This window comes from Echinops telfairi, unplaced genomic scaffold, assembly GCF_000313985.2.
Source record: "Echinops telfairi isolate 266 unplaced genomic scaffold, ASM31398v2 ScPeMD7_5868;HRSCAF=6743_0, whole genome shotgun sequence".
Taxonomy (NCBI): Eukaryota; Metazoa; Chordata; class Mammalia; order Afrosoricida; family Tenrecidae; genus Echinops; species Echinops telfairi.
In genome coordinates, this window is record NW_022109767.1 from 14742066 (window position 1) to 14761790 (window position 19725).

Below are 19725 nucleotides of genomic sequence, written 5' to 3' on the forward strand. Positions count from 1 at the left end.
TTTTCCCCTCCCTCCCCGCTCCCCCGTCCCTCATGAGCCCTTGATAGTTTATAAATGGGTATTTTGTCATATCTTGCCCTGTCCGACGCTAGACATTACTTTCTATGGAGCTCTGGTATCAGCTCTTTTTCCCTCCCTCCACTTTTTATTTTTAATTCAATTTTGTAAAAGGCTCAGTATTTTTAGTCTTAGTGATTCTGGTGACTTTATTATTCTTAGCACATGTTTTAAAAAAATCGTGATTCATAGTTTGCTTATATTTTTGGTAATTTTTGTTTGCTATTTCTTTGGTGTTATCATCATTGTTTCTTTTTATATATATTTCTCTTAGTCTCAATTTCTTAAATTGATTTCATAGTAGCATTTTATTTTATATCTTTCTGATAATTCAATTTATACATTTCATTTGCATTTCAGAGTGTCCTGACTTTTCTTCCGTGGTGTTTTCTTTGGGTTCACTCTAAAGAGCTTATGATAATTACTTTATGATGTTTTATTTGATTCTGGTAAATATATTACTCTCAGCATACTTTCCAGGTTGACTATAATTTTACTAAACATCCTCGTTGAAATGTGCATAATTTCCATATTGGTGTTTTTGAAAGTTTCATTATAAACAGTTTTATATGTCAAAGTTTATAAATAATGCATATGTGTTTTGTCAAAAATGCTTTAATTTCATTGTGTTTAACATCCTTTGGGTGACTAATTGCTTTAGCTGATTCTTTTTCAACTCCATTTTGTCTCACATTTTATTTGTTTTCACTCTTCAGTTTCTGGGAAAGGTATTAAAAATGCCAACACTGATTTACCTATTATTCTATTAATTCCTTCATTTTGGGCAGTATCTAATATGCTGTGAGGGTTATATATGTTAAAAAAGTATGCCTACTTATTTTATGCCCCAATGATTCTGCTGAGACTCCTATATTTTTAATGACAATAGGATCTATGGTGCCTGTCCTGCAGCACCCTTATAATTGCCTGAGTCCCTTGTTGCAACCACTATGTTAACCTAGCTTTTTGAAGGTTTTACCTTTTTTTCTCTGACCTCTGTTTTAACAAACACAGTGTCCTTTTTAGGGACTGGTCTCTCCTGCTAACAATCCCACTGTCCTCACCTCTACAGGACAATCTGTCTGTATTTCTTTCATAATATTTGTTTCTTCTTCTGATAGTCTATATACTTTGTCAGCACTGTAGATCAAATGCATCAATTCTTCTCCAGTCTCTTAATTCTTTTTAGGGTATATGTCTGTTCGTGGTATTGCTGGATGATATGGGATTTCAATTCCCAGTTGCTTCAAGTATTGCCGTATTATTTTCCACAGTGGCTGTATGTATTTACAAGTCCACCAGCAGTGTGTATGGGTTCCAATCTCTCCACATCGTCTGCAGCATTTGTTTTCTGTTTTTTCTAATCACTCTAGCATTGTGGAGGTAAAGTGGTATCACATTGTGGGTGTTTATGTTTGGTTGGTTTTTTGTATCTCTGATGGCTAGTGATCGTGAGCATTTTTTCATGTGTTAGCCACTTGTACTTCATTTTTGTGAACTGTCTGTTCATGTCTTTTTCCCATTTAGTAATTAGGTGTCTCGTTTTCTTATTGAACTGTTGTAGAGTTCTGGATATTTTGGTAATTAGCCCATTGTCTGATGTATCATTGGTAAAACATTTTTTTCTGCAATCTATGGGCTTCCATTTCATTCTCTTGATGAAGTCTTTTGATGTGCATAAGTGATGTAATTGCAGCATGTGCCTGCCATCTGGACAGGAGTGAGCAGCCAAAGGAAACATTCCTGATTTAATGAGCCACCAGTCTTCTAATTCTCTTACCACTTCATTGACCTACATTTTATCTAGGATTTTAATATTATATCAAATTCATTTGGAATATGATATCCAGGACAGGTAATCTACAGAGACAGTAACTGGATAGGATACGGCAGGGGATGAGAGGAAATGAGGAGTTAACAACGATGAATATGAGAAGAAAGTGTTCTTAAATTGAGTATGGTTATGATTGCACAAATATTCTTAATATGACTGAACACTAAATTGTGTGATGTGTGTGCAATAAAACTATTTAAAAATTAATATTGATGCATTTTTGGATATAAGTATTTGACTCATATTTGGGAAATACATATAGGATTACAGACTTAGATTTTTGTCCTTTATAAAAAGTAGTTCTTGCAGAAAACTTATTCCTCAATCTCCTGTTTTCACAAATCAGCATATTTTGATAATTTGTTCTTATATATATGTATTTTACTGTAACTTTATATGCTCTGTTCTTCTTCTTAAATCAATTTTTTGGAAATGTTGTTCTTCGGTGGCATCCGGTCTGTTGTTACTGATAGCAACCCCCGTGCAGCAGAGTGAAATGCTACCCTAACCTGAGCCATCTCCCAGTGCTTCTGAGGTTTGAGGCTATTGCTGTAGCCACCATGTCAATCAATATTTCCTGGGGTCATCCTCTTTTCTGCTGTCCTTCTACTTGATGAACCATATTTTTATCATCAAAATAGAGTAGCAGATATGTAGAACCCTATTATCTTTATTGATATGCACTTTATTGACATAAATACCTTTCTATCAAAAGAAAATGATTTAGAATAAACTCAAATATCTTCTTTTTGAAATCACTCACATATTTTTTTCATATTTACTTTGATTAGATGTATTTTTTTCTATTTGTTAGTTTTTGATGTTAGATATGATTTTTAAATTGAAAAGTAGTGAGAAGCCTACATTTCAGATCATCAGCATTGTATTTAACATTTTAAACTACTTGTAGATGACATAATCCTATATATAGGCAACCCCCAAAATCCAATTAAACAATTGCTCCAACTAATTGAAAAAAAAATTGGTAGCAGAGCAGGCCATAAGTTCAACGAACAGAAAATCAGTGAAATTATTATATATTAAGAGTGATGGTACTGAAAATTATATCAATAGAAAAATATAATTTATAATTCTACACAAAATATATAATATATAGGAATAAGTCTTACCAGAAAAACAAAAGACTTATATAAAGAAAACAACAAAATACTACATGTAACCAAAATGAACTTATACAAATGAAACAAGTTTCCATCTTCCTGGATAGACAGATTAACTGTTATGAATAGTTTGGTACTGTCAGTCTTACCAAAATTACTTTACAAACTTAATGCCATTCCAATCCAAATCATTCCACAATTTTTCAAATAAATAGGAAAACTAATTACCAACTTCATATAGGAAGGAAAGAGATCTAGGTACATAAGACACTATGAAGGAAGAAAGACGAAGCTGGAGGCCTTTCACTGTAAGACCTTAAACCCTGCTGTGAAGCCCCAGCAATCAAGCTGCCTGGTAGCGCTACAGCCGTAAAAATGAAGGCCAATGGTTTAGAATGGAAAACCTGAAAATACAACCAAGTACCTGTAGACATCTAATTTTTGTTGTAAAAACAAACAAACAAAAAAAACCACAACCAAACTAAAATACATGAAATGGGCAAGAGATAGCCTTTTCAGCAAATGGTTCTGGAAAAATTATTCTTCACCTGGAAAAGAATGAAACGCAACCCATACTTCACATCTTGTCCAGAAAACATCTCAACATGATTCCGAGACCCAGATGGAAACCACACGTTTATTAAGAAGACCATCCATGAAAATAAAAGGGAAAAACTTATGGAGCCCAATACAAGACATAAACACCCTATGTATTCACACCATCTATGACAAAATAATGAACTGGAAACTAATAAGAAGATAACATTTTTTTAAAAAAAGAAGAAGATAACATTTATGCACAGCAAAGGCCTTCATCTGAATAGTCAATAGAGAACCCACTGTTTGGGGAAAAAATATTCAGTGATGATACATCAGATAAAGGGCTAATCTCTAGGATCTATAGAATAAACTACAACATGTTAAAAAAGAAAAAGAAAATTAATCCAATCAATAATGGACATAAGACATGAATAGTTAATATACCAAAGACATTATACATGTGGGCCAAACATACTCTGAAGAAATGTTTGAGATTATTACCCATAAGAGAAATACAAATACTTTTGGCAAATTCAGTAAAAGAGAAACTAATGAATTCTGGAAAGGATGTGGAGATAGCATCTTTACATTGCTGGTGGGACGGTATAATTGTACAGCCATCATGGAAATCAGTATGATATTTCCTTAAACAAATGTAAATACATGTATGAAACAGAAATCTCTCTACTGGCTATATACCCTAAATATACTTTAAAGAAATTAAGAATATAACAAGAACAGACATATAAATTCTCATGTTTATTGCAGCAATTTTCACAATAGCAAAAACAAGGAAACAACCAAAAATCCCAACTATAGAGGAATGGATAAACAAGCTCTCGTACTTTTTCAATACATCAATAAAAAATAGTGAAAATTATCTTTTATTTATTTAGGATAATTATCTTAAACACAATAAGACACACGCAAAGCTAGAGAATATAATGCTTAGCAAGATCAATTTTACAAAGATTCATATTTAATATCACCATTGTTACAGGAAAAATAAAGAAGAAACCAGATTTATAGACCATAGAAAGACTTTAATGACTCCAAGGAGGCTGTGGATGGTGGGGATGGGAATACTATGGGAGGGTGGGGGGTGGACAGAAAAATGGAGGATTTAACCGGATATTATTATTGATTTCATTTCTTGGGTTGTATATATTGTGCAATATACAATCATTAAAAATATTTTTGTTAGTAAAATGAAATAGAGGAAAGAAGTAGGAGGCAATGGACATTTATAGAGGTCTAAATACAGGCATGTATATATGTAAATTTATATATTACAATAGGGAAATAGATCTATGTACATACATTTATATGTTAAGTATTAAGGTAGCAGACGGACATTGGGCCTCAACTCAAGTACTTTCTCAATGCAAGAACACTTTGTCCTAAGAACCTGGCATTCTGTGAAGTTCATCTTCCCGACACAATCACTGAAGACAAAATGGGTGCATAGGAAATGTGGTGAAGAAAGCTGATAGTGCCCGACTATCAAAAGATATAGTGTCTGGGGTCTTAAAGGCTTGAAGGTAAACAAGTGACCATCTAGCTCAGATGCAACAAAGCCCACATGGAAGAAGAACACACCAGTCTGTGATCATGAGATGTCAATGGGATCAGATATCAGGCACCAATGAGCCAGAACAAAAAATAATCATATTGAGGTGAATGAGGGGGAGGGCAGAATGGAGACCCAAATCCCATCTGTAGCCAATTGGCCATCCCCTTACAGAAGGCTCACAAGTAGGAGGTCAGTCAGTCAAGGTGCAGCATAGCACTGAAAAAACATATGGCTTCCCTCTGGTTCTTTAATGCTTCCTCCCATCCCCACTATCATGACCCCAATTCTACCTTACAAATCTGGCTGTTAGAACAGAGCATGTACACTGTTACAGGTTAAAAACTCACAACACAGGGAATTCAGGACAGATAAACTTCTCAGGACCAATAATGAGAGTAGCAATACCAGGAGGGTAAGGGGACAGGTGGGGGGAGAAAAGGGGAACTGATCACAATGAGTGACATATAACCCTCGCCCCCACCACACCTGGAGGACAAACAACAGAAAAGTGGGTATAGGGGAACAGTAGTCGGTGTAAGACATGAAAAAAATAATTTATAAATTGCCAAGGGTTCATGAGGGAGGGTGGGGGAGGGAAGAAAAAGATAAAGTGCTGATACCAAAGATTCAAGTAGAAAGAAAATGTTTTGAAAATGATGATTGCTACATATGTACAAACGTGCTTGACACAATGGAAGTATGGATGAACCCCCGCCCCAAAAGATTTTTTATATAAATATATATATATATATATATCGTGAATCAGGTGATAGTTTACTTAGAAAATTAGCAGTTTCAGATTCAATAATCAATACACACTTTCAGCTCTGCCATTGCAATCCCCTCAATATACCACGACTTCTCCCACTTTGTCCTCAAGTTCTCTATCTTCATTCATCCTTCCTTCCTAGTGCTCTGAAGGGTGTCCTTGTGTAACACCGCTTTTTTGATATTTAATGATCGAACATTCTAACGGGTCAGTTCAGTTTCTTAAAGTGACTAAGGGCAATAGCCTTACTCCAAACAAAAAGCCTTGTGTCCTTTATAATTTTTAGGTTCTGTTCCTTCTTTTTCCCCATTCTACCCAGGATATGTAGAACAGGTTGTATTGGTAGTTGGCACAATTTAGTTCTTCTAGTATCAGGATTGTGGAGACCAATGTTTGTTTGCTTCGTTAATCCATTGGACTACTTGTTTCCATATGTCTTTTGTTTTTCATGACTCTTGTTTTCTCCAGATGGAGATAGTCAATAATTTAATTATAGATGACTGCTCAGGACCTTTAAGCATATCAGTAGCTATTCTACAAAGGAAGATACAGAACGCTGTCTTTGTCAACTACGCCAATTGAACTAGATGTCCCTTGAGACTGTGGTATTGATATTCCCCATTCAGTGACTCATTCTCCCATGTAGTTTGGTTTTATTTAAGATCTATTTATAGCTTTGTTCTTTGTATGCTCTATCACTTTCATTGATACATCTGCAGCAAAGGTAATTACATACATACCACAGGGAAACATATTTGTTATACATAATTCTACTACTCATCCCACACCTGTTCGGCCTTCATGTTTATTCAAGCTTCTACTTGTAGATTACCATTTTTCCAAGATTAAAAGATTTAGTCATTTGCAGGATTACAATAATACAATATGGAGCATTTGACTCCATTGTGTTTAACTCATGCAAACCTCCCATTGTCTTCCAAAGTCCCACCACTGTGTTATGCGGGGTTCTCTAAAGAAATAAAACCAGAACACTTATGATTTATATATATGATAGATTTATACAGCACAAAGATTTATACAGCATATAGATTTATACATAACAACTAATTAGTCTACATAGCAGTACAAATGGCTCAGTTCAACTCACTTCCATGGAACAGTTAATATACTGGAAGTCCTTCAAGTCACTAGGGCTGTTGTGTCCAAGGTCAAGGAAGCAGACAGCTAAGTCTTTCCTTGGGCAATGCAAGCAGAGTCTGCCCACAGGCAGCAAACAGCAGGTTGGGTCACCAACAGTCAGCAGCTCGGGAGCTTAGTGCAGCAGGGACAGATGGGATATGAAACTAAAGCAAATCAAGATGACAGGATCCACCAGCCTCAAGCTTAAGTGATGTCCACACCAGCAGTGTGGCAAAGCAGTTCTCGGCTCTAGCAACATGATGCTTGTGCTGGCTTAGCCCACAGGTAGTGTAGCACACAGGTTGAGACAGAGAACTAGCTATAGTAGCAGCACTCTGGTCCTATCACCAGAAAGCAAGAGAGATGTGGCAGGCCTTGCAGAGACATTTATCTCTTTGCCATCCAATCAAACTGTGACCTTATTAATCCCACATGTTCCTATTGGCCCAGTTGGTACAATAAACCTACTTATCACGACCACTTTTTACCAACCTCTTTTTTATTTATTGCATATTGCCCCCACCCCTCCAACAATGTTTATTTTAATCTGAAAAGTGTCATATTTAAAAAAAATAATAATGATCTCATACAATATTTATTGTTGTAATCTTTTTAGGTGATATCTAGTTGGATCAGACTCATAGCAACCCCATGTGCAACAGAACAAACACACCTTCTGATACTTTGTCATCTTCACAATTGTTGTTATGTTTGTGTTCATTGTTGCAGCCACTACGTCAATCCATCCTGTCAAAGGCCTTCCTTTTGTGGCTGCCCTTCTTCTTTACCAAATGTGGTATCCTTCTCCAGGGACCGGTCTCTCTTGATACATTTTCCAAAGAACGTGAGATGAAGTCTCCCCATTCTTGCCACTAAGGAACATTCCGGCTATACTTCTAAGACATATTTGTTTGTTCTTTTGGCAGTCCATGGTATTGTCAGTATTCTTCATCAGCACCATAGTTCAAATGTATCAATTCTTTTTAAGTCTTCCTTGTTCATTGTCCAACTTTCACATGCATGTGAAGAGATTGAAAATACCATGGCTTGAATCAGGCTACCTTAGACCTTAAAGTAACAGCTTGGCTTTTCAATTCTTTAATGAGGCCTTGTGTAGGAGATTTACTCAATGCAATTTGGCATTTTGACAACCGCTTCCATGAGCATTGATTGTGGATCCAAATAAGATAACATCTTTCACAAACTTCTGTTCTTCTTTTATCATGATAGTACCTATCATTTCAGTTGTAAGGATTTTCATTTTTTTACATTGATTTGTAACCGATATTGATGGCTACAACCATTGATCTTCATCAGCAAGTACTTCAAGTCCTCCTCACTTTTAGGAAGCAAGGGTGTGTCTGCATATCACAGGTTGTGATATATTTGTTTAGCATCCAGATTGAATAAGTATGCATAAAGCATACAATCCTGATGACACCTTTCTTGGTTTAAACCATTTATTGTTCCCTTGTTCTGGTCATATAACTGCCTCTCGATCCTTACACAAGTACTACATGAGCACTACTATATATTGTGGAATTTCCATTCTTCTCAAGACTCTCCATAGTTTGTTATGATACATACCATTGCATTCCTCTGTATATAACATGTATTCCCTTATAATTAACCAATTTCACTCAGCTTAATGTTATCCAGGTTCATCAATATTATGAGGTGTTTGGCATTGCTATTCTTTAATTTGGTGTATTGTTACATTTTTGCATGTACTAAATTTTATTATCCTTTCTTCAATGATGGGCATTTGGTTGGTTTGATTTTTTGCTGTTGTGAATTGTCTTTTGATGAACATGACTATGCATATCTCTATTTGTATTGTGGATCTTATTTCTATGGGTATATACCAAGCAGTGGGATTACCAAGAGCCCTGGTGGCACAGTAGTTACGCATTAGGCAGCTAACTGCAAGGTCAGTAGTTCAAAACCACTAGTCAATCTGAGGGAGACAGATGGCTTCCTACTCCCATAAAGACTTACATCTTGGAACTCCACAAGGGCAGTTCTGTTCTGCCCTATAGGGTTGTTGTGAGCTGGCAGTAACACGATGGTAGTAAGTTTTTTAGTTTATGATAATTTTATGCTCAATCTTTTTAGGACGTGCCATACCAGGCTCCACAATGGTTGCACCCTTTACAATTCCATCAGCAGGGTAAATGGGTTCAAGTTCCTTTCTACCCTTTCCAGCATCTGCTATTGCCTAGTTTTTAAAAAAGCTTTTCTATGAATGCTGACATGCAGTAATACCTCACTGTTGTTTGAACTGAGGATCTCGAATAGCTAAGACCGCATATGATTGTTGGCTACTAAGTATTTCACTTTTAAATATTCTATTTGTTATCCTCTTCCAATTTTTAATTTTTATTGTCTTTTATATGATTTGTTGAACGTTTCTACAATTTTCAATGATCAGTCCCTTGTTCAGGTATCTCATTGCCATAGATTTTCCTCATTATGGGTGTTCTGTTTTTATTCTTTTGATGAAATTATTTTATCCACCTTAGTGTCTAATTTTTAGAAATTTCAGACTTGTAGTTTGCCTTCTGTTCATCTGTTTTTCTTTGTGATTGATAGTGTGTTTATGCCATGTCTTAGGGCTCCTAAGTTTGTCCTTGTTGTGTCTTTGATGATATTTAGAGGTCTAGGTTTTACATTTAGGTCTTTGATCCATTTTGAGATTATTTTGCATGTGGTGTGAGATACAGGTTTTGTTTTATATTCCTGCAAATGTATCTCCATATTTGTGAGCACGATTTGTTAGGCTATCTCGTTCCATTTCATATGTTTCAATACCTTTTCAAAGATCAGCTGTCCATAGGTAAGTAGATTTAATCTGGGTTCTCAATTTTGTTCTGTTGCTCTGCATATTTCTCTTTGTACCGGCAACAAGCTGTTTTGATGATTGTGGCTGCATAGTGTGAGACAGATGTCAGAGAATTTCTGTCCTTCTCTTTAGATAGTTCTTTCCTTGTGTGGAGAGGATGTATTAGGCTGCGAACTGCAAGGTCAGCAGTTTGAAACCACCAGCCACTCCTGGGTAGATCGATGGGACTTTCTACTCCTGAAAGAAGTTCCAGTTTTAGAAGCCCTTAGGGCAGTGCTACCCTGTCTTACAGGGTCACTATGAGTTGGCATTGATTTCTTGGCTTGAGTTTGGTTTTTCGTTTTGCTTATTTGGAATCTTTTACCTTTATATACAAAGTTGTTTATTAGTTTTTCCATCTATTTTAATATCCATTTTGGAATGTGGATCAGTATTGCATTATTTCTATTCATTACTTGACATTTTCACAACCTTAAATCTTCATATCCATGACCATGGGTAAATGGAAATTCTTTCATTTCCATAATTTTATTTTGATTTCTTATAGTAGTGTTTCATTGTTTTCTTTGTGGGTCTTTGAGTCCTCTGTATTTATTCCTAAATATTTCATCTTTTAGGTGTATATTGTAAATGGCATTATTTTCTTGTAAGTTTCTTTTATTCTGGATACTTCTATATGTGGGTTGATTGCTGAGTCGGAGAAAGATGAGGCTTTTTACTCCTGTACAGAGCTCCAGTCTTGGACAGCCTCGGGACCTAGAGGGTCACCATACTTTGGAATTGACTCGATGGCAGTAAGTGTGGTTTCTGAGTTGGCTGTCATGCATGCTCCTTTCAGATGGTTTTCTATTATTTGTTGTCAGCCAAAGGACTTCCCGTAGCAATTCCTATAAAGTTGACCTGTTTTTCACAAATTCCTTTTATTTCTCTTTAACTGAAATTGTCCTAACTACTATTTTTGGTCACTTGTTTGAGCCACTCTGGCTTCTTTATTTCATTTATGTGATCTGAAATTATCGATTATCTCAGAGACATTGAGGTGGTGTTGTATTTGATGGATGATTATACACCCATGGGACCTGTCTCTGGTAGTCTTAATAGGAAATGGGAGCGTGTGCACAGTTCACAGCACAGTGAGGGCAAGCTTGGTGTTTTCTGCTGTCTATAGGTTATCAGGTGGGACAATACTTCATAGTGGCCCACATCCATTAGGTGTGGCTCCAGGAGATATGGGGGTGACTCCACTATGTGGTGATGTATTGCAATCTCTTATTAAATGGGAATGAATAAATACATACATAAATAAGCCGGGGAAATCAGCTAGACAACCACACGAAAAAAAATGTCATCACTTCATTGCTGTCTGCCAATGGTGTGTGTGTGCTTGTGCTGTTCCTGAGCAAGTGGAGTTGAATAAAACATCACTGCATCAGTCCCATTGACAATTCACCTAGCTACCTCTTGTCTGGCCATTTTTTCCCCTGCATCTTCTCCTAGTCTGATTTCAATCCATTTTTCTGTCCTCTCCTCTGAAGCTCAAGTTTGCAGGATTATTATCCCTATCTAGTGCATTGTATTTCTCACAGCTTGATTGTAGAGGGTCTGTGTGGCAATTCTGCTCAGTGTTGTACATTGCTGAAGTCCATGTTTCTTTTTAGTAACCCAATAACTAATCCATTGTTTCTTATAAGCATCTTGATGTGTGGAATTCTGATATAAATGACTTATTTCTCTTTTACAGATATTTATGAACCTTTATGTATTAAATTGTCATCTTCCTCTTTAAATTTTATGGTGTGAAAAGAATTATGCCTTTCTCTTTTACCTTCATTTTAACTTGAGTTACCTTGATGTTGTAGTGGTTATGCTTTGGGCTACCAGCTTAAAGTCAGCAATTCAAAATTACCAGCAGTTCTGTGGGAGAAAGAGGAAGCTTTCGACCCCTGTAAAAAGTTACCGTCTCGAAAATCCATGAGACCAGTGCTACCCTATCCTATAAGGTCACTATGAGTCAGTGACGATTTTAATTTTATAAAGCCTATAAATTTGAAAGGATTTATTTATTTTTTGTCTTACTTGTTTTTCATTAGATTCGTGTTTTTGTATCTATTTTGTCTACTTGATTTCAACTCATCATGACCGTGTAGGCCAGAGGACAAGCACCACTTGAGTTTTCCAAGGCTATAATCCTTATGAAAATAGACTGCCGTATCTTTCTCCTGTGGAGCAGCTGGGAGGTTTAAGTCTCTGACCTTTGTGTTAGCAGTGAATTCTCAATCACTGGCCAACACTCATCAAAATGCCATTGTATACTCAAAGTCATTATAAATTTAAAAGGCAAATAATCATGTTCCTAAAACAATGATTATTTACAGGAGATTTACAGATTGATTAAATCACAAGCTCAGTTTAATGGAGGGATAAACATAAAATGGAAGAAATGTTGATGTCAATTTCTTCTTTAAAGCATACACCTTGGCTAACTTACCATATATACTCAAGTATAAGCCGACCTGACTATCAGCAGAGGCCCCTAATGTTACCCCAAAAATTGCATAAAATATGTGTTGAAAAACCTGGCTTATACACGAGTATATATGGTATGATCAAAATCATGAATAAATCTTCAATTATACAGCATTTCCACTTGTGCTAAATACTTTAATTAGGTATTTCTGTTAGAAAAGTCATTATTAGTTTTTACACTCTAAAAAAATACACTGACAAAGCTGCTATAATAATTGGTGTATTTATTTATAAGTCTCTTTACTAAGTAAATTTATCTGCAATATTTTAATTGAGCATAAATTTTCTTCGGAAAAGTAGAGAAGACAATTTTCTTGAGTATATACTCAGTTTTGTTGAATTATTCACATCAGTCCTACCCCTGAGAACTAGCCTTCACATTTCTAGTACTCTTATATAGCCATTCTTTATTATTATTTAGCCATTCTTTAATCTCTAGCTCAAGCAACCCACCCCCTTTTAAGCTTTTGTGATACTATCTCAACTAATATATTTGCTTGTTCCTATCCTATTTCCATATCATCCAATAATGCCTTATTGCTGTAATTAACAGCTGTCTTTCTTAATGGAATGTGAACTTTTTAATATTAGGATTCCTCAGCCCTGATGAATCCCTATCATGTAGCACAGTACTAGTCATGCCTATTCCAAGCCCACTTGTATCGAAGGAGTAGTTACTGAGTGTGTCAGGAGCTTATTAAAATAGAGACATAATTATAAGACATTTAAATAACTTCAAATTGTATTTAAAATGTTCAGATACAATTTACTTATATTGTGTTCGTATAAAATCTGTACCTGGAACTAGAGGCAGCAGTTTGCACAAATCAAGAGAATACTGCGTGGTTTAAAATCAGGAAAGATGTGCATCAAGGTTGTATATTTCATCATTTTTATTCAATTTTTATGCTGAGCAAATAATTCCAGACACTAGACTCTATAAAGAGGATCTTGATATCAGGGTTAGAGGAAGACTTATCAACAGCCTGTGTTATGTGAATGACCCAACTTTGCTTTTGGAAAGTAAGGAGGATTTGAACTTGCTGATGAGGATCAAGAACTCCACCCTTCTTTATGGAGTACCGCCTTCTACTTCTTTGGTAAAGAAAACCAAAGTCCTCACAACTCAATCAACTGGAAACATCATAATGTGATTGAAGTTGTCAAGCAAGAATTTATTTTGCTTGGATCTATAATCAATGCTCAGGAAAGGAGCAATCAAGAAATCAAATATAGTAAAAAATGCTGTACAAAACCTCTTTAAAGTGTTGAACAGCAAAAATGTCACTCTGAGCCCTGAGTGTACCTCACTCAATAGTATTTTTAATCACTTCATATGCATGTGAAAGTCAAACAGTGAATAAGAAAGACCAAATTGATTCATTTCAATCATGTTGCTGATGAAGACCATTGCCAGTACCATGGACTATCAGAAGAACAAGCAAATCTGGCTCAGGTAAAGTACAACCAGCATTCTCCTTAGAAGGAAGAATGGTGAAACTCTGTCTCATGTACTTGGACATGTGGTCAGCAGAAACCAGTCCCCAGAAAAGGAGTTTATGCTGATAGAATAGATGGTCAGTGGGAAAAGAGCCTCAACGAGATGGAGTTGACCAATAGCCGCACCAGTGGACTCAAACATAACAATTTTGAGAATGCACAGAAGTGGACAGTGTTTTGTTCTTTTGTACGTGTCTTGATATACGTCAGAACCAACTCATTGGCACTGAAGACAACACATTTAATAAAGACAGTGAAAGAACAGTGCTAGCACTAAGCTTCCTGACTTTAGCCCATGCAGTTAATCCTTATTCTGCTTGAGCAACTATAATTTGGTCTGTGTATAGGTTCTGGCTGAGCACAATTATTTGGAGTTTCCAATTTTGGAATACAGTACACACAGTTGAATGCCCTTGCATATTCAACAAAACATAAGTCAATATCTTTCTGATATTCTCCATTTTCAGACAAGGTTCAACTGACATGAACAATGATATAGCTGGTTCAAAGACCTCTTCTGAAACTGGCTTTAATTTATGGAACTTCCATGTTATTATACTCCTGCAGCAGGATTTGAATTATTTTCAACAATATTTAACCTGCATGTGAAATTAAAGATGCTGTTCAATAAGTTAAATATTCTGTTGGGTCATCTTTTTTTGGAATGGTTACAAATAAATAGAGATCTCTTCTGGTTGGTTGATCGGGAAATTGTTTTCCAAATTTCTTGCCATAGCTACCGCACACTGACACTATCTACTTGAATGATATTTTTCCTAAATATGACTTATTTCCATCTGTGCAATACATTCCTTAAGGGCACATAGGTTTAAAACATTTATTCACTTATATAGATTTACAACCTGAAAAGTGGTCTGGCACATAGGAACTATGGATTTGATGAAAGACAAAAGGGTTAAATGAATGAATGGCAAAACGAGAGGAGAGAGACAGAGTAACAGAGAAATATTATCTTACTACCAAATGCTTCTTTAGAAAATTGTGTCTTGCTCAATTTATAATTTTGAACAAGTAATGCATTTAAAAACAAATGAGTTATATGGAAGGTTATTTTATATGAGCCACTACACTCCAAACTGAACTAAGTGCCATCCAGTTGATGTTACTATAGCAACCTGGTAGGACTGGGTAGAATGTCCTCACTGGTCCCCCAGTCTGTAGCTCATCTTTACAGTGTCATCTTTCTTCTGCTCAATGACGGGTGCTTGGAATCGCTCACCATGTGATTAAGAGCCCAATAATAAGCACTATTCCACCAAAGCTCCTATGTGAACCACAGGTACAATAAATTTAAAATAAATCAGAATTGAAAAAAAACGATAACTTAAAAATGTACAAAATAATACCATTGAGCTAGGAGACTTAATAAATATGGATTTTTCAATTATGGAGTCTGGGATTAATATTTTCAGGAAAATAAGTCTCATATTTTGACTATTTGACTAAAATTATTGACATTCGTGGAAATTTGAAGCTCAGTGCTTTGTATTTATTATTGTGTGATGGATATTTTAAGATTATCTTACTTGTGAGATTTGAAACTTGCAGTCAGAATAAATTATGTTTGAATATTAATTGAGAAGTTAAATCTGTTAGGGTTTGATAATTCTTAAGAATTGATGTAAAAAAAAAAGTGATGTCAAATTGAGAGATCTGAGTAAAGCAACAGATAATAATATTACAATTACCATCAACTCAACTTCAGTCTGTAGAAGTGATATGGGTTCCAATTCTAAGGTAAATAGGAAAAAACATTGAACATTTTTTTCCTAAGTTTTTTTTTAAACTTTTTTGTCTTTTAGCAAATTCGCCACTTTGTCCTTATAAGTTTCCCCTAATCAATGATTTATAATTAATGCAAAGCTCTTGCAAACAAATTCAGGAGGCACCCTTTCAATGTTTGTTGAAATTAAATGAGATATGGCCTAAGGCATGTAAGGCATCTAAGATGTATTATTACTTATTTATCCTTACTCATAGTATTTTTAGAGATACATGTCGACTCAGAGTGATTATTTACTACATCTCTGAATGAATGTTAGCTCTGTCTTTTTCTCTCGGTGACAATCATATTAAAATGTCTTCTGAATGCTTGTGAAACTGAACATTTTTATGAGTTTGATTAGTTTTTAGTTAAAATGATGCTTATTTTAACTAATCAAATTTTGAGTAAATCAAATGTCCTTAAATTTATTTTAAGCAAATCAAGTATTTCCTTGCAGATTTTGACCTGTTTCTGTTTTACTTCCAGCAGGAGAAAAGCCAAGAAAGTTCAAGAATCAAAGGTAAGAAATGAATGATTTAAGATTATATTATAGTTAATTAATAGCTTAAAAAATAAAGTTACTTTTCACTAGTTCAAGATAATGATAAATCAGAAGTTTTAAGTGATTTGAATGCCATTGAGGACCCTTTGGGAATTGTTAGGGCTGTGGAAGACTCTTGATCCGTAGATCCCTTCCCTTTATAAAAACCTCCGCAGAATGTTCTGTTTAATCTCTACATTGTTTTGGTGAAATTTCCCCTTTGGGTATTTTCTTTAAAATCGTTATTCTATAACATCTACAGATTGGCGTTACTCATTTCAAAATATGTTTCATAAAGAATCCGCTCTGTAGTCTCTTCCATCTCATATTTTTCTATAGCCAAATCAGATGATGTTTTTTTGCATGTACTAAACTTTGGGGAATGGAGTCTTGGCGGCAAAGTAGTTACATGTTGGCGGCTAAAAGCAAGATGTGCAGTTTTATACCACAAACTGCTCCACAGGGCAAAGCAAAGGCTTTCTACTCCCCTGAAGAGTTACATTGTTGGAAGCCCACCAGGGGAGTTTGACGGTGTTCTGTAGCGTCACTGTGGGTTAGAATCTCCGTGATGTCCGTGAGTTGAGAGAAGATGGAGGTAATTCTCTGTATGGCAGAGCCATAAGACAGAAGAAGGCTGTTTTCCTTAGAGAAGCATGCTTTACGTTTTGAAGTTCCATAATTGAAACAATAAGTTACACTAAATACATGTAATCCTTTAATTAAGATTTCCTGTAACCTGTGCTGATGAGCGCCTTGATAACAAACCTTAACAGTCACTGTCATGAGTCCCCTGAACCTCCTGACCTCTCTTTCATGTGTCGGCCCTTCTCCATTTGGGCCTTTCTGAAGGCAAGTCAACCTCAAGCCTGCTTATTAAATCCAGAACCCTCTTCTTTTTTCTGTCTTCCTTCCTTTTGTGTAGAAAGACATGTTTACTGAGATTTATTTTTCTCAGTGTTGTATGAAAATAAATTTTGAGAATGTTAAGCTCACATGTTTCTCTTGTATTGGTGAAAGAGAACTTAGACTCTCTTGATTCACAATACTAATTTTACTGACTTGGTAAATGTAATCCTCTCTGCAAATGTTCCCACAACTAATTAACTTCTAAATAACCTAAAAATATACCTTTCTGTGTGGTCATTTCTATATGTCAATATCCTGAAAAATATTTAAAATATACCTTTAAAATTTGCTGGATATATTTCATTCAAATGATTTATATAAGACTGTTCTTCCAGGAATTCCTCGCCTATTTGTGTTCATTTCGACAAACTGTGGCTTGTTATTTTATATGTGAAGTTAGTAGACTTATTTATTCTCAAAACACTCATATTAACTCCGCGTTTTATGCTTTTGTACTGTAAAGAGAGTTCGTATACAGAGAATATGCCTATTTTCTCATGAAGGTTCTGGTGTTCAGGTTAATCTTAAATGGTATTTATTATGTTCTTATAGTAGAAGTAAGTGTAGTGTAACATCTTCGTGCTTTATTGCCCTGGGATACATGAATCATATCAACTGAAGTAGTACAAGTTTTATTTTCCTAACTATTGTTTAAGAACATGTATCCCTTTGTAATGCAATAAATTTTAGGGTGATGCTCATATCTTCTTTTAATGTTATTGACACATGGTTTAGGTGTCTTACATGCATCATAGCCACCGAGTTGTAAGTTAATAATGCACATATGCACATAAGAGGCTTCAATATTTATAATCTAAATACATTTCCCCTCTTCATGCTATTCTGTATTTTTATTTATATTTTTTTGGAGTCTCCTTGAAATCATGTCTCATGGAAATGGAAATTATGGATAGTCATTTTTAAGTGTTTTTAAATGTTGATATATTAGGAAAATATATTTGGAAAAGAAAAGCAAATTTCATCCAATGGTAGGTGTCAAAAATTCTGATATTCAAGTATTACACATGTCTTAGCAACTGATCATTGACATGTGAGCTATAGTCTTACTTGATATTAATAATCAAGTGTAAGCTAGTAACTCTCTTGACTTCCTGAATTATTGGCAATCTCATATACCAGAACAGTTTCATAACATTTAACAAAAATGTCTTTAGAGGAAGTCTTTAATCTTCTAATTTCCTGCATTAGGCGCCTATTGCTGCTTCTGATACCAGAGACTTGAAATCACATGAAAGCACAAAGCATTTCAATGAAAATTGAGTCTCCTCCTCTTCATGTTCATAGAGATCCATATCTGTTTTCAAAATTAAAATTCTGTTTCCAATTGAATAATTATTTGACATCACTTATCTTTTTATTCTAATGTAATTAAAATATTATAAGTCAATCCCATTTGAAAGGCATCTTAAAGTACTCATATATATGTATTTAAAGACCGATAAAATTACTTTTGATTGAGCAACTGTCATTCTATTGGTATCTCAAAGGTTTTGGTGTGGTGATTGCTGAGGTAAATAAATAAAGATTCTATATAGTAAACAACTTTGTGGTTTGAGATATGGACTTCTAAGATTTTTCACTGATGAAATAATAATATTTTTTAGGAAAACTTAAATAATCCCTGGTTTACAAAGAATGTGATATCAACTTAGAGTATATAATTTTCCAAGTGTTTAATATATTCACTGTGGTGGAACCAATTATTTTTTTTATATATATAGTAGGCATAGATTTTTTTCTACTTTTTCTTTTGATTGTTATACTTTCTCTAATACAGAGTGTCCACACCCACACACACTGCTCAATACCCTCTAAGAAAAAATATTAAAACTCACTGCCGTTGTGTCAATACTGATTTATAGTCACCTCATAGGACAGATTAGAACTTCCTCTGTGGGTTTTGGAAACTGTATATGCAAAAAGATAAGTACATATTTTCAACTTATGTTTTTCAATACTCTTCTATATGCATGCAAAACACCCAAGGGAATTCTGTTAGTTTCATAGTTCATAAAATAAAATTATGTTTGATCAATAGATATGATTTAAAAGTATAGATATTTCCATCTTTATACACACACACACACCCTATTCTATTTGCCTGTAGAATCTACTTTACTTCCTGCATTATTAATTGGCAATGTAGACTACTAAAATACACATTCAGGAATGTGTACCAAGTAGGTTGTAAGAAGGGTTGCTATGAAATTTAGGTTGCCGAACATATAATGCCAGTGTCTGAACTTTCTTTCTTTTATTTTTCCAGAGTAACTTCACAGTGTTTGTGAGACTGGCTTACCTCTCTCAAGATCTATTAACTAATCTAAAACTGACTGATACCAATGGCCTCTTAGACTCTTACTTTTAAACCCTTTGAAGGCAGTAGATGAGCACATGAAAATATCATATAATACTGCAAAATAGTGACCCATGTATATGTATGTGTGTGTGTGTATAAAACTTTCCCCTAGAAAGCTTCAAAAAAGGTGTGGGTGGTTTCCTTTTTTAAAAAAAATCATTTTATTGGGGGGATCTTACTGCGCTTATCACAATCTATACATACATCTAT

At 35.0% G+C, this 19725-nt stretch overlaps 1 protein-coding gene across 1 annotated transcript in view; it reads left to right on the plus strand.

Annotated features, from left to right (window-relative positions):
• The window catches only part of FSTL5 (follistatin like 5), a gene marked incomplete at its 3' end in the record, with an annotated part of 780165 nt that overhangs the window by 132006 nt on the left and 628434 nt on the right, over positions 1 to 19725 (plus strand). Inside the window, exon 3 of the mRNA XM_004708783.2 lies at positions 16175 to 16208. Coding sequence (XP_004708840.2) covers positions 16175 to 16208 — 34 coding nt within the window. The remainder of the gene's footprint in view (positions 1 to 16174; positions 16209 to 19725) is intronic.